General features: G+C 34.7%; 2 protein-coding genes across 2 annotated transcripts; one reads left to right on the top strand and one right to left on the bottom strand.

Annotated features, from left to right (window-relative positions):
* Positions 1-21: 21 nt before the first annotated feature.
* Positions 22-5598, bottom strand: LOC131786421 (S-methyl-5'-thioadenosine phosphorylase-like). The gene is made up of 7 exons (XM_059103479.2): positions 5452-5598; positions 4650-4736; positions 3449-3507; positions 2749-3019; positions 1769-2008; positions 570-692; positions 22-260 (listed from the first exon to the last, which is right to left on the bottom strand). The coding sequence occupies exons 1-7, from the start codon at positions 5464-5466 to the stop codon at positions 222-224; spliced, it is 834 nt and encodes a 277-aa protein (XP_058959462.2). The 5' UTR covers positions 5467-5598; the 3' UTR covers positions 22-221.
* On the top strand, positions 5592-9899 carry LOC131786418 (N-sulphoglucosamine sulphohydrolase). The gene is made up of 4 exons (XM_059103475.2): positions 5592-5873; positions 6673-6824; positions 7587-7773; positions 8507-9899. Exons 1-4 carry the CDS (start codon positions 5606-5608, stop codon positions 9460-9462), a joined length of 1563 nt encoding a protein of 520 aa, XP_058959458.2. The 5' UTR covers positions 5592-5605; the 3' UTR covers positions 9463-9899.
* The last annotated feature ends 4201 nt before the right edge of the window (positions 9900-14100 follow it).

The raw sequence follows: 14100 nt of genomic DNA, 5'->3' as shown, positions 1-14100 counted from the left end.
ATGGTTGAATGACAACACCAGTAAAACGACATATTTATTATTCCAGTTGTAAACTTAGACATAAATATACATGCCATACTTTCAAAACATTCCATACACTTCTACTTCATATTTTCTTAAAGAAGCCCATGTAAAAGAGTTTCTTTTTCCCTTATTTCCCAATGTCAACTTGAAAAATCCTCAAGATCCAACATTGTTTTTGCTACATCCTTTTGGGAAGATCAGGTTCCATGTTGCATAGTGTTGCTTGTGGTTGCAGCCTTCAAGACAAAATCAAACACAAAAACAAATGTATGAGCTAGAATTTTAAATTTTTGAAAGCTAAATTTGGAGTCTCAGTGTAAAATTGAGTGTACTGGAAATGTATGAATTGTTTTTTCTACAAATCACTTGCCACCTAAGGTTTACCCTTAAGCCTTTGTGTTTCTCCTGCACTAAACAAAAGAGAACCAGGCATAAGAAAAACAAGAGCTTGTGGGGTAAAGCTTTTCCCTCTCAAACCTTTTAAGAATAAGCTTAAGTCCATTCTCATTGAAAATATTAATTGCAGAATGTAAGATTTAAAGTACCTGTCGTTGTTCAATGATGTCATCCCATTCTTTTGCAGCAATGCGAGGAATTACTGCTAACAGAAGCTTTTTGACATTTTCCACATTGGATTTAAAGATCGCCATTACTGATTCCACACTTACCTAAAACATCATTCATGATCAAGAAAATGTTAATACATTCAATAATATTTGACTTCAAAGAAATATGGTTGAGTGCATCAGCATGTGTATGGCAATGCCCAACACCCTTTGACCCTATTAGGTTCCAAGATCCAACTAGTATTTCTCCCTACTGACTGCCATACAGTTCCTAGGAAATTAGACACAACTTTTAGTGTTTCATCAACACAGCATCCTCTAGCTGATAATCTTATCTCTTCTCACAACCTGTTTGCAAGAAAAAATATTGGAATTGCAAGGAACAGTTGCATTTTAACCACTTCTGGGGGTTAAAGGGCTAACGCTGTCAACACTGAGCCACAATGAAACTCGTGTGACTATGTGGGCTCAAAAATGTCTCATGTCCCGACTAACTTTCAATAGTATCACTCACTGGTGAAATGAGGGCAAGTGACCTAAAAATTACTCTGAGAATTTGGTTTAGCCCCCAGGATTTGCACCAAGGTTTCCTGTATACAATCTTTGTCAGTGAAGACAAGCCAAAGGTTAGCTAAGAGAAAAATTGCAGCTGTCAGCCTGACTTTTAATGCTTTCTCTGTGCCAAATTTAAATTTTTAACAGTTAAAGCTTATCCATTTCAAAGCAAGGAGCAACTACAGGGTAGGAATTGAATAATTACAGGGTAACTAACCCAACTACAGGGTAATAACTCCTCCAATTATTACTTTGTTATCACCTTATTGATATCAATAAGTAAAACAGAGTGATGAATTTTGAAAAGCATATATTTCAAGGATTGCCCCTTAATTGAAGTAAGTTTGATTGCCACTTGTCCCCTTTCCACAATAAAAACCTCAAACAATTTAACAAGCTTTCCTGACAGTTTTTGGAGGAGAAGTGAGGCTGTAAGAGAAAAGCCTCTTGTCCAAGAACCCAATTCAAGGACCCAGGTGGTCTTAATCCAGAGTCCAGGGTGCATTATTCAGTCCAAGAATGTATTATTCACACACTCCTAGATTGCACATTAGCCACTCTGAGTTAGTATCGAATTCAGAGAAGAATTACCTGCATTAGTTACACATAGACAGAATACTTACTGGTTCATGATCATCTCTCCAACAGTCATAGTCAGTAACCATAGCAATAGCAGCATAGCAAAGACCAGCTTCATTAGCCAGGACTACTTCTGGAACAGCTGTCATATTAATGATGTCTCCTCCCCACATTTGAAACATTTTGCTTTCAGCTTTAGATGAGAAGCGAGGACCTTCAACAACAACATTGGTTCCTGAGCTGTGATGACTTACATTCAATTCTTTGGCAACTTCACCAAGAATCTGAAAAGCATGTTAGAGGTACATTAATTGAACTGGAAAAGGAAAGATAAAACAGGATACAAACTGTTCAAAGTCTAATTTACTTTTAATAATTAAACTCTCTCTTCAGCATTTACTAATCAAATATGAGTATGACTGCAAGGTGTTCTACTTATGAGTGGTCACAAGACATGTCAAAAAAAACCCAACAAAATAACAAACAAAAAAGAACTTGTTTTGACTGCATTGCAGAGGCAGAGATAATCACTTATTATATTAGTATATCAACAGAAGAAATAAAAAAATATGTCCATGAAATAACAAGAAAAAAAAACTGATATGGACCCACCATCTAATTAAAATAAAAACCTGCACCAAATCTCTGAGATAAATACATATGAATGAAATTATGTACTAGAGTATTACTTTTAAAAATATTCTGGTTATTTCTGGAATTCAAAATTTGGATCAGTTCTTTTCTGAAAAAGTGGCCACAAACTTTACAAAATATTGAAAATCATCCTTACTAAAATTCTCTTTGACACCAATTGAGAACCCAAAGTTATGGAAAGAATATGACTCTTAATCTCTTTAAATTTACTCTTGAAGACAGTGAAGAAGATAGAATCCTTGATGAGAATGTTTTGAATCCATGCAATATAAAAATGCAGTTTGAGAGCAACATGTTTCATAGTTATATTTGTGACATGGGCAGACATCATTCAGCTCCATCACTCAAAAAAGATAAACATAACACAAACCTCTCTAACATGACGACAATAAGGTTCATGCATGGGCATGTGACAGATTCCAGATGGGCTTCCTTCTTTACCATCATAAAATGTAGAAACTCTTTTAGTGGTCCGATCAATGAACTGATCTGGAAACACCAGATCTCCAGGTTTATATTCCTCTCTTAAAGATCCACATGCTGTAGTGACAACAACATGAGTGCAGCCCTCCTCCTTCAGAGCCCAAATGTTTGCCCGATAGTTGATATTTGTTGGCATGACAGTGTGTTTCTTACCATGCCTGCCACACAAAGTTGAGAGACAAGCCAAACAAATCAATAAGGAACCAGTCTTAACAGGTTGATTATTACAATAGGCCCACACCATTACAGAAAGTTAAAGCTTAAAAACAGAAGTCAGGCTTTGAATTGGAAAGAAAGATGAAGAACAAGACAAAATTGAACCTAACAGGATACTTGCACATTGCTAATGTGTACTAAATTATGAAACACAAAAGTAACAAAAAATAAATGATTTTCAAAAGTCCTAATATGCACCTTATGATTAAAGTAAGATGAAATTGTGTTTTTTGTGTGTGTGTCATAATAACATAGTGGTCAGATTCTAAGTATTTAAAATAACTAGTAATGATAATGATGGGAATGTCCCTGTGGATAATGGTGATAATGTCATAGCTATAGCAATTCATTTTAATAAATAATGTACTTACCTTGCTAACAAAACACACTCCACTCCAGATATTTTACCAACAACTAAGGCATCTGAGGGCTTAAAATATTTTAACATAATATATCAATAATCAAGACCACAGGATCTGTTACATAGAACACTGTTATTTGCTAAAACCACTATAACTGGACCATGAAACTTTGGACAAAATAATAGGCTGGTTTCTAGATATTTTCAGGATTTCACACTGATGAGATTACATCATAGATAAAATGTCATATCATGAAGTGCTCTTATTAACAAGACTCCACTGAACATAACTAAATCATGTCCAAGTAAAATAAAACCAAGATGAATATAACAAATACAACATTACAGTTGCTGTGATGTCCTCTGATTTTTCCAACTAAACCCTTTGACCCCTAAGAGTGATTAGCAACTAATTTCTCCTTACAATATCACCCCTGAATCACATATTAAGGTCTTTGTCAGCACCTTAGGAAATGTATATGAGAGAACAATAAGGAGATTACGCATAATGATGTTAGAGTGTAAAGCCGATTAATAAAGTGCAGATGTTATGAAGAACATAAACCAAACAAAACTTGGGGCTGGACAGAAAAAATTACAATTGAAGGATATATCAGGCTGGTTTAGATGGGTTTTACTGTCTGTAATAAGCTGTTGAGACAATATGACCCTACAAGTATAGTCAGGAAAATGACAACTACGAAGAACTGGAGACTAGCAGAATAGCACACATCTTCAAGCTGGCATTATGTGCAGAGCAAAACAAGAGGTAAAAATCTCACTCAAATTATTAAGTTGAATTTTCTCCAGAGGACTTGGCTGATCCAAAAGAATATGTCTTCATTATAAGAAAATTGAAAATGGAAGAAGGCTACATCTGAATTTGCCACATTAGGTAATTCATAACTCTGTTCTACCAGTGCTTTTTATCCCAGACATAAATTACACATTCCTTTCTCAATTTTGCACCATGTAAGGAAGATACTTTCTCAAAATACCTACATCATACAACATGATGCATTTCTACAATTATTTATCAAGAGAGCCATAATGCAAAGACCCCCATTCACTATAGTGGAATTTTACTTCTTGATTTTTGTGTGATTGAGTAAGCTTTATTTTCCAACAATATTTGCCACCTACTTGATCATTAAAAATACCCCACTCTAAGCCTTCATCATACTGGAACACATTACACATCACAGACTTACCTCTCCAAATGGTGTTGAAACTTGTTTTTCTTTTCCTTCTTTTAAAATATCAGGATCACTCAGGCCAGTGCCACCGATGATTCCAATCTATATGATCAAAAAATAAAAAAGTTTTACAAATAAAGAAATATCTATTTCCTTTCTAAACTGGTCAGATTAGATTTGTCAGACTTCATACTCTATTACACCTCCATTAGACATCCAAACAGGGTCAGATAAATTATACAGGCATAATTTAGGGCAGAATACTATAGTCAGAGCATTGTGCATAATACCACTATTCAAAAATTCCCTAATGTTACAGACAGTTCAACAGAAGATGAATTCTGTAGCCTGAGTAATTGTAAAGAGTGAGCCTGCTTTTCTTACATGCACTTCAGGAATTTATTCCCATAAAATGTTGTGTTCTTAATTAACTTTGGTAAGCCTTTTATCATTAGCAAGTTTTACCTGTTGGAGGTAGGATTGAGGGGGGTGGGGGAGGGGAAATTGAGGTTGAGGGGCTCTTAAAAGCTAATATTTCTTTGGAAATTAATTGAGCATAATGAAAACTTTTGAGCTTAATTCATCTGATCTACATCCAACCTTTAATAATTTTTTTTAATTTTACAAATTTATGGAAAGAAGAAGTTGTTCGTGTGGGCTGATTATTAACAAGACAATCTTGAAAAGTGTAAAATGTTCATGTTACAACGGCTAACTAACGGGAACTCTTTGTACGATGGATTTTTAAATTTCGAATTGATCAATGCTCATAAACCAGAATGTAATATAAATCTTAAAAAAAGACATCATTCTTTACCTTTATCTTTCCCATACTGGTTTCACTCTCACGTCAGAAATACGTTCCGCATGGAACGCTTTGGGCGCCACGCAACGCAGAACCACAAGGCGTTACTTGCGAACTAGTTGCAAGGAATCTGGAACCAACATCTCGTGACAAACAACACTGCAAAATGGCAGACATTGGAATATTATTACGCCCACCTCACGCAGCTATTTGTCTAGTGTTATTAGCCTGGATTCCCAGGATAGCGAATTCAAATGAACGAAAGAATGTCCTGGTAATTATTGGAGACGATGCAGGCTTCGAAACGCAGGTGTACGACAACACGGTCTGCAAAACTCCAAATTTAAACGCTTTGGGGAAGCGCAGTGTAATTTTTAGAAAAGCTTTCACTTCAGTCAGTAGCTGCTCTCCAAGCAGGTCAGCTATTCTAACAGGTAAATTTTAAAAATTTTCTAATGATCAAGTCTGATGAGTTTTGTTTGTTTTTAGATTACAAAATTTCACGTAATAATATATATACATATATATATATATATATATATATATATATATATGGGAAAATTATCTATAATACATACATATTTATACTTCCACTCCACATAATTTGCATATTATTTAACCTAATAAGCTTCACATTTGTTGAAAATGAATCAAATGCCATGGCCTTCAAGCATAATGTGGCGATAGCAGGAGATGGACAAGGGTCAAAAAGAAGGGTGGGGGGGGAACACTAACTGCATCAAAAAACATAAATTTAAAAACAATGCAAGGTAACACTGAAGTATAGCTTAAAACCATAATCAAAATGTGAAAGATGCTGTCATTAAGGCTACAGATTAACAATATGACCTTTATAATGGATTAACCACACACTGATATTTTAACATTTAATACTTAAAAGTAAGTAATCATTTGTGGCAAATGTTTTGTTATAACTGACTCGAGGGAACCCAGGAAATATTGAGGGAGTGAAAGGGTTATCTACTGCCTGCTTACCTTGAATTTATGAAAATGGATGGAGCTGTGTGTTGGACTTTATGTGTAAACAGCTTAAGAATAATCACGAAAATTTGTAATGAGTAATTTACTTGTACAATGGGATTTCACTCACTTACATGCACAAAAATATACTTTACAACAACTTTGATAACAGATGCTTCATAATTTCATTGGCACCTCAGTGAGCTTTATATTTGAACTATCAAACAACTTTTGATGATGTTTTGGTTGAAGGTCTTCCTCAGCATCAGAATGGTATGTATGGTCTTCACCATGATGTTCATCACTTTAATTCGTTTGATGCAGTCAGAAGTTTACCATTGCTCCTGCAAAAGGCAAATGTGAGAACTGGAATTATTGGAAAGAAGCATGTTGGACCTGAAACAGTAAGTTACTGGTAAAAAAAAGGGAAAACCTAGGATTTAAGATGGCATATAGTATATTTTCCTGCTTGAGGAGGTAAAAAGACATCCTAAATAAATAACTCATACCGTACTAGAAAGCCTCCCTTTGATTGATAGGTCTGTGTTTAGGTGAGAGTATTTATACATTGTTGTGATGTGTTAGATTCAAGCACTTTTCAAAGATATCTGAAATAAGTGAAGATGGTAAATTTTACTCTTGATGATTAAAGTGAAAGATGATGCTATTCAGTAAATTTCACACATGTATACTGGAAGAAAAAGAAATACCAATCAGTACATTGTAGGTTTGATTTAAGTTGGGAGCTCTCTGAGTTCTTTTTTCTCACAATGAGCTTGTATCATTTACTGAATAACTTCATCTTTCATATATCTAAATTATTATGTAGAAGTAGTAGAAAACATATCTAGAGTTTATGTAGCCTCAATTAAACATGAAGGAGGTCAGAAGAATTCTTGAAAGTTATGTAACTGTGTTTGGGTTTGCATAACTGTTTTGAATTCTTGGAACTCCTCTTGACTTAATTTGCAATAATGTAATAATATAAGTTTCGTAACCTTGGAAACTCCTCTATTGCTAAAATCTTTGGCAAGGCTAGTGCTCCAGTTTTCTTTCGAGGCATTTTTGTGAACATTGCATATGTGTTGAATCAAACTTACAGCAAAATATAGTGCCTTTTCTTTTTGATAAATATTGGTTTCTTTATTTCTTTCCTCTCTCTATAGGTGTATCCATTTGAATTTGCATACACAGAAGACCATCACTCTATACTTCAAGTTGGCCGCAACATCACCTACATTAAAGAACTGACACAGAAGTTTTTCCAAGGATCTCTGAATGACTCGCGCCCATTCTTTTTATACATTGGCTTTCATGACCCCCATCGATGTGGACACACCAATCCTGAATATGGTGAGCTTAAATGAATAGCTACTAAGTTATTATAACTAATGGCTCAATGTAACCTTTTAACTCTTCAGTTGTGGAGTGTGCACACTGACCTCTCAGAAAAGAAAATACACGACAGTTGTTTATTACTTCAGTATGAAAATGAAATTTGAACTCATTTGGACAACTGCCTCTTGATTTGCTTGAAAAAAGGAAAGTTTACAGAAAATGAGGTCATATAGTTAATGTAAGTTTCTTTAGTTGGTGATAATTTTCTTTATTCTTGTGACCTTAATATCTGATTCGGGGCTGATATTCTAAGGAGAAATTAGATGTAGGTCACTCTTAGGGGTCAAAAGGTTAATTTGGAGCTCACCCTATGCTTAGGGTTGTCCATATTATGTCCTTTTTTTTTTTCTAACACTTTTATGCTAATTCTTCATTCTCAGAAAATGTCACTATGATACTTAAATAACATCACTATCATGCTCTATAATAATTGCTGATAACATAAAAATAAATGAAATATATGAATAGACCACAATAGAGGGTTTATAAGCATGGATAACAGGCATAAATGCTTGATTCTTTTGCCTCACTATTATGCTCAAAATCATACCAGCATACCCTACCTATGACTACTCTATCTCAGTCTATATCTCATAGAAAAAACCCTTATGTTGTGTTTTTGTGTTCATTGTAGATACTTATTTGCTAATATCTATTAATTGGATGATTATTTTCATAATGTGAACAGGAAGCTTTTGTGAGAAGTTTGGAAATGGTGAAACAGGCATGGGGCTTATTCCTGACTGGAAGCCAATACACTACTCCCCTGAGGATGTGATTGTGCCATATTTTGTACAAGACACACCAGCAGCAAGACAGGACATTGCTAACCAGTACACAACAATCAGTCGCCTTGATCAGGGCATAGGGCTTATCTTGGAGGAACTTCGGCAGGCAGGCTTTGAAGACAACACCTTAGTCATATACAGCTCTGACAATGGCATACCATTCCCAACTGGTCGAACAAACCTGTTTGATCCAGGCATGGCAGAGCCCTACCTTGTATCATCACCTTACACCCCTGAACGCTGGGGCCAGGAGAGTGATGCTATGGTTAGTCTACTTGATATAGTTCCTACAGTCCTGGATTGGTTTGGACTTGATTACCCCACATACAAGCTTCTGGGACCCAATCCAGTACAGTTAACAGGGAAGTCAGTGTTACCTGTATTAAAAGAGGAACCACAATCTGGTTGGGATACAATCTTTGCCAGCCACAACTTACATGAAGTGACAATGTATTATCCAATGAGAGTTATTCGAAACACAACCTTCAAACTGATACATAACCTCAACTATAAGATGCCATTTCCTATTGATCAAGACTTTTTTGTCTCACCAACTTATCAAGATCTTCTGAATCGCACAGAGGAGGGTAAGCCAACTAGATGGTTTCGCACGCTTGATCAGTATTATTATCGACCTCAGTGGGAACTATATGATCTCAAAAATGACCCAGAGGAGCTGACAAACCTGTATGGTAAACCTGCCTATCAGGATGTCATCATGGAATTACATGGCAAGTTGAATACTTGGCAAAATAAAACAGATGACCCATGGATTTGTGCACCAAGAGGTGTTCTAGAAAACAGGGGAAGATATCCTATAACAGGTGTGTGTTTGTCAATGGACAATGGCACATGATTTAAAATCAAATCTGAAAATGTTTTTATGGTAACTTTTATAGAATGATTTTTTTTTTAATTTTTGAAAAAATTCTCATCACAGCATATTTCATAAAGAAGGTAAAGAGATTGAAGTTGAATTTTTTTCTTTGTAGCAAAGGAACAATAATTAATTCATATTGTACAGGATAACTTTTGTATTGAAAGTTATTACCAAGTAGAATACAGCTTACTGGTACTAAAAATGGTCGTGATGCTTGGGAGAAGTACCACAGTACTGATTTTTGTTTAGTCTAAATTTTCTTATGAATCATTGCATTCCTGTATCTAAATTGTGGGGCAGAAACATCTATCTTTGGCATTTGATGGCAAGTAGGAATTTTAAATCAAGGTCTGCAAGATTTGAACCTGAATACTGAATAAACAGGTACTAGAAATGTACCAAGAGTCAAGGCACAGTTGTTGTGGAATGTTTCTCCAATGATTAGACCTCATATGAGAAGGTGAGAATATGAGATAGAGAATCATAATTATAAGGGGTGTTTTGTCTCCTCTGTCAGTTTGGGAACACTGAAAATCATTTTGACCAGAGTGCATATGATAGCTTCAGTCATCACCATAAGAAAATGATTGAACTCATTCCTATGATTGTCTTAGATTTTCAATGTTGTAATGAGTATGCAAAATCTGGCATGGAATAATCGCATCCAAATGGCATATGCTCCTTCATTGCAATCTCACCAATGGATGTCTCAGTTTCAGTCATTTGTAACTGTTGACCCTCCAAGACGCCCACAACCAGTCAAGGAGCTTTCCTAAGCCTGACTCATTCCCACAAGATCTTAACATTCATCTGATTAATATTATGATAGTTATGGGGCTTGTGGGAATTAATCTATGATCCAAAGATTTGACACCCATCCTTCCTTTCAACCCAATGCCATTTCCTTGCAAGTTTTTTGAAATATTGTTTTTAGTTCAAGAGTCCTTGGTGCAAACACATCTGTAATGTGGACAGACACTTTCTACCTGTTTGGACAAAGCTATTAAAATATTGGGGTTCGTATTTCATTTTGGGTGTATGGAACCCTTAGTAGTAATCTCCTTTGACAGAGATCATTACAAAATCCACCAAGTATGGTATGGGCCTGAGAAATTACAAAAAAGCTCACATGACACGAGGGATCTGTAGTTACAATTTAGATTCCCCCACCCCAGCATTCCAATCCTTGGTAATACTCTACATGAAACCATGGTGAGATTGGATTTTACTCAACCTCACTGGGTTGGGCAGGATCCTGGTATACAAGTGTGATGGGCAGTATTTCGTTTTGGTATGATGACATTGGAAATTTGCCCCCTCCCTCTCTTCTTACCAATGTTGATTCCGTTTGTCAAGTGCCTAGTCTTAAATTGGCAGTAGAGTTTAAACAGTTGTTGATGGAGTGAGGGGAATTTTGAGTTAATAATGTAGACAATCATCTTGTATGTAGAATTTATTGCAAAATGTCTCACTGGAACTTTTAATAATGGTTTCACTTAGAAATTACCCTGTATGTCCCTCAGTACAGGCCCAGTGTACAATACAGATGTGTTTTTCAGTGCTTTGAGTGCAATCACATCCTTATGTATAGACAGAAAGAAATCCTATGAATCTTAATCAACAATAATATCAGACAGAATTTTGACTAAACCTCTTCATAAACCTTTTACCCTTCCAGAACATACTGGTACTGGTAAACTGATTATGATTTACAAAAAATTCACCCACAAACGATAAGTATATAGAACAAATAGTCTCCTTTTCTTTTGGCTCAAAGGATGAGAAAACAAAGGTTCTTGCAGCCATTATTTCTTGAAATTTTACTGTAGTGAGAAATTGAATTCATACTAAATAACAGTAAAAGGGACACTTATGAATTTCAAACCTTAAAAGAAGCTTTAGATTTTTATTTTTTAATTAATTAAACACCTGGGAAAAAAAGTGACTATAAATTGTATAATTTCATTTCCACCATTACCTTTACCAGAAGGGTTTTTTCCCCTTGCAATTACAGAACTCGGGTATGAAAACTTGATCAAAATTTTTTTTAAGGCTTAACTAATTTTTATGTCTGATTTGGTTTTTCAGAACTTCAATGCATGTGTTGATAACCTCTAATGTACTGTGTCATTTCTCTTTTTTACCTGAAAATGAATGGAAAATCAATACTTGTTAAGAAAAGACAATTAGCTATTCACTGATCAAATTCTGGGGCAAGAGGAAATAGGTAATGAATTTTTTTTACTTTTCCTGGTGTCAACTGACAGAACAAACATTAATATCAACTCTAAAGTTTTTACAGCCTAGAGTCATGCAAGCATGTTTGACTTTCTTTTTAAGACTTAAGTGTTTGCTTCAAGCAATGTAAATACAAAATTGTGATCTTCTGTTCTCCTTTCAAAAAGAACTATCAGTTATTGAAAACTTGTTTCCATGATTACTATTGTTATGCAATGTGTCAGACAAATGAACTGTGCAATCAGTCAAAGGAGTTATTGATATTTTTGCTTTTATCAAACAATGTCATGCAATTATGGCAACTGTTATTCATTATTATTGCCTCAGCTTCCTAGACGTTTAAGCTTTTTCAAAGCTTTCAGATTTGAAACTCCTAAATCTTGGAGTAATTTCTCTTTGTAACATGCAAATCTAATAATATTTCTGAGCAATGGACATGCTGTATTTTTGTCACTTGTGAATGTTTCACCTTCTTTTAAGCTTGAGAAGATGAAATTCTCAGAGAGATTAACTTAAATTCAACAAAAATCTGGACACAAAATCCTACAAGGAGCTTAAAGCTGAACATCTTCTTACAAAAGAGATTTCTACATTCTCTCTGATGTTTTTCCCAAAAAATCAGGTCAACAGTTAATGAGAATAAAGGAGCTGATTAGACCCAGGCAGGACAAAAAAAAACAGATTCTCTCATGGTGGAAACTTTTCCATGTGAAAATACTTTAAAACCACAAGCATAATGACTATCATGCTAAAAATGGAAAACATTATATCTACAATCTTTTCAATTTAACCTCTAGATTTAAGAGAAAATGAAAAAAATTTCTCTTCTCCATAAAGGAATATTTTCCTATTGTTAATTGGAATTTACCTTGAGGTTTATTCCAAGATAATTACATAAGACAAATATGCAGATTTCAAGACAAGCACTTAGCGTATTGATTGATAGTTTTATTTCAAAGCAATAATATTTCATAGCTGTGGGATAAAATATACATAAGGTAAATGCATTTATTGGGATTTTTTATCCATTCAGTGGCATTCTGTGTCAAGCCTAATGGTTCCCTGGGAAATTACATTCCTCCCACATGCTTTTAGCTAAATGTTGTTTGCATTATATCCTTCCATTTTCCTTAGAATTGATGCACAAAAAAAAGAAGCCAATTTCAGCATAGGGGTTGTTTTTGTTAGGATATGTATCTTTTCCTGTTTCTGCTGCAGGGTGTGAGTACCCCCTTACAGATGAAACTGGAAATATCTCAAACAAGTTTATACATGACCCCAGGTGATTATAAAAAAAAGCACAGAACTTCCTAAGCCATGGAATTGGGTGATTATTTAATTATGCTGTGACACAGGCTAAGTGGATTTCTAGTAAAGGCTCTCAGAGGATTTCTCCTTGTTTACTAATATCCCAGGGTAAAGATTATCCAAAGGTATTATCTTTATGATAATGTTACTTCCTCTGGGTACAACTGCAATGACATGTGGAAGGAACTTCCAAAATGGTTTCTTCTTCTAAGGTGTTGCTTTTTCAATATTCATAGTTCAGCAGAACAAGATCCAAGTCCTTTAACATTTTCACTTCATCATTACTGGAGTGTTATGTCTGGCTGTTTCATATCCACTTCCTTTGTACTTTGCTTTTGGTATTGCATTGAGAAAACATCAACTAAATAATGAGAAAGCTTTCATTTTGAAATTACTTCTGAAATTTTTGAGCCTTTTTCATGAAAATCCTGAAATTTTTAATGTCAGGTGAAAGTAGAGCTGGTGGTCTCTAAATTTGTGATATTATCCTAAGCAGAATATACTTAGTTCGTTTCACGTCTAACATAATTGATCTCTGACAGCTTTATTTAAAGCAGCTGTCATTTCGTTTAATATCAACGATCACAGAAAAAAAAATAACAATTCACCATCAAACACTCTGCTTCAATTCTTGTCCAGTTTACACAGACAGTTCAGAAAATGAAACTCACAATCACAAAAATCAGAAATGTATAGTACTTATTCTTTTCAGATTGTAAGCTATCAGTTGATAAAATCCATAAATCCTCACTAGCAATCAATGTATATTATGTTGAGCACACAAATAAATGTCAAAACTTTATGCAAATGCTTTCTTATCTTAATCTGTAGTTAAGCTTGTAAAATATCTCTAATACAGAGAAGGTATGCCTAGAAACCATTTCTTTAAATACACCGGGTAGCAGTTGAACAATGGTAAATATGAAACATTTCAACATGTAAGATTCAACAACCCTTTCTTTGTTCTATATAAATAATATAAAAAAATTCATATTTTTATGTTTTGCTCATTTTAAACTGAGGAAACTGTTCACAATATGGAAATCTCAATTCAGCTGCTCAGAATGG

This window comes from Pocillopora verrucosa, chromosome 12 (genome assembly GCF_036669915.1).
Source record: "Pocillopora verrucosa isolate sample1 chromosome 12, ASM3666991v2, whole genome shotgun sequence".
In the NCBI taxonomy this organism is placed as follows: Eukaryota; Metazoa; Cnidaria; class Anthozoa; order Scleractinia; family Pocilloporidae; genus Pocillopora; species Pocillopora verrucosa.
This window is presented reverse-complemented; position numbering and strand designations above follow the sequence as displayed.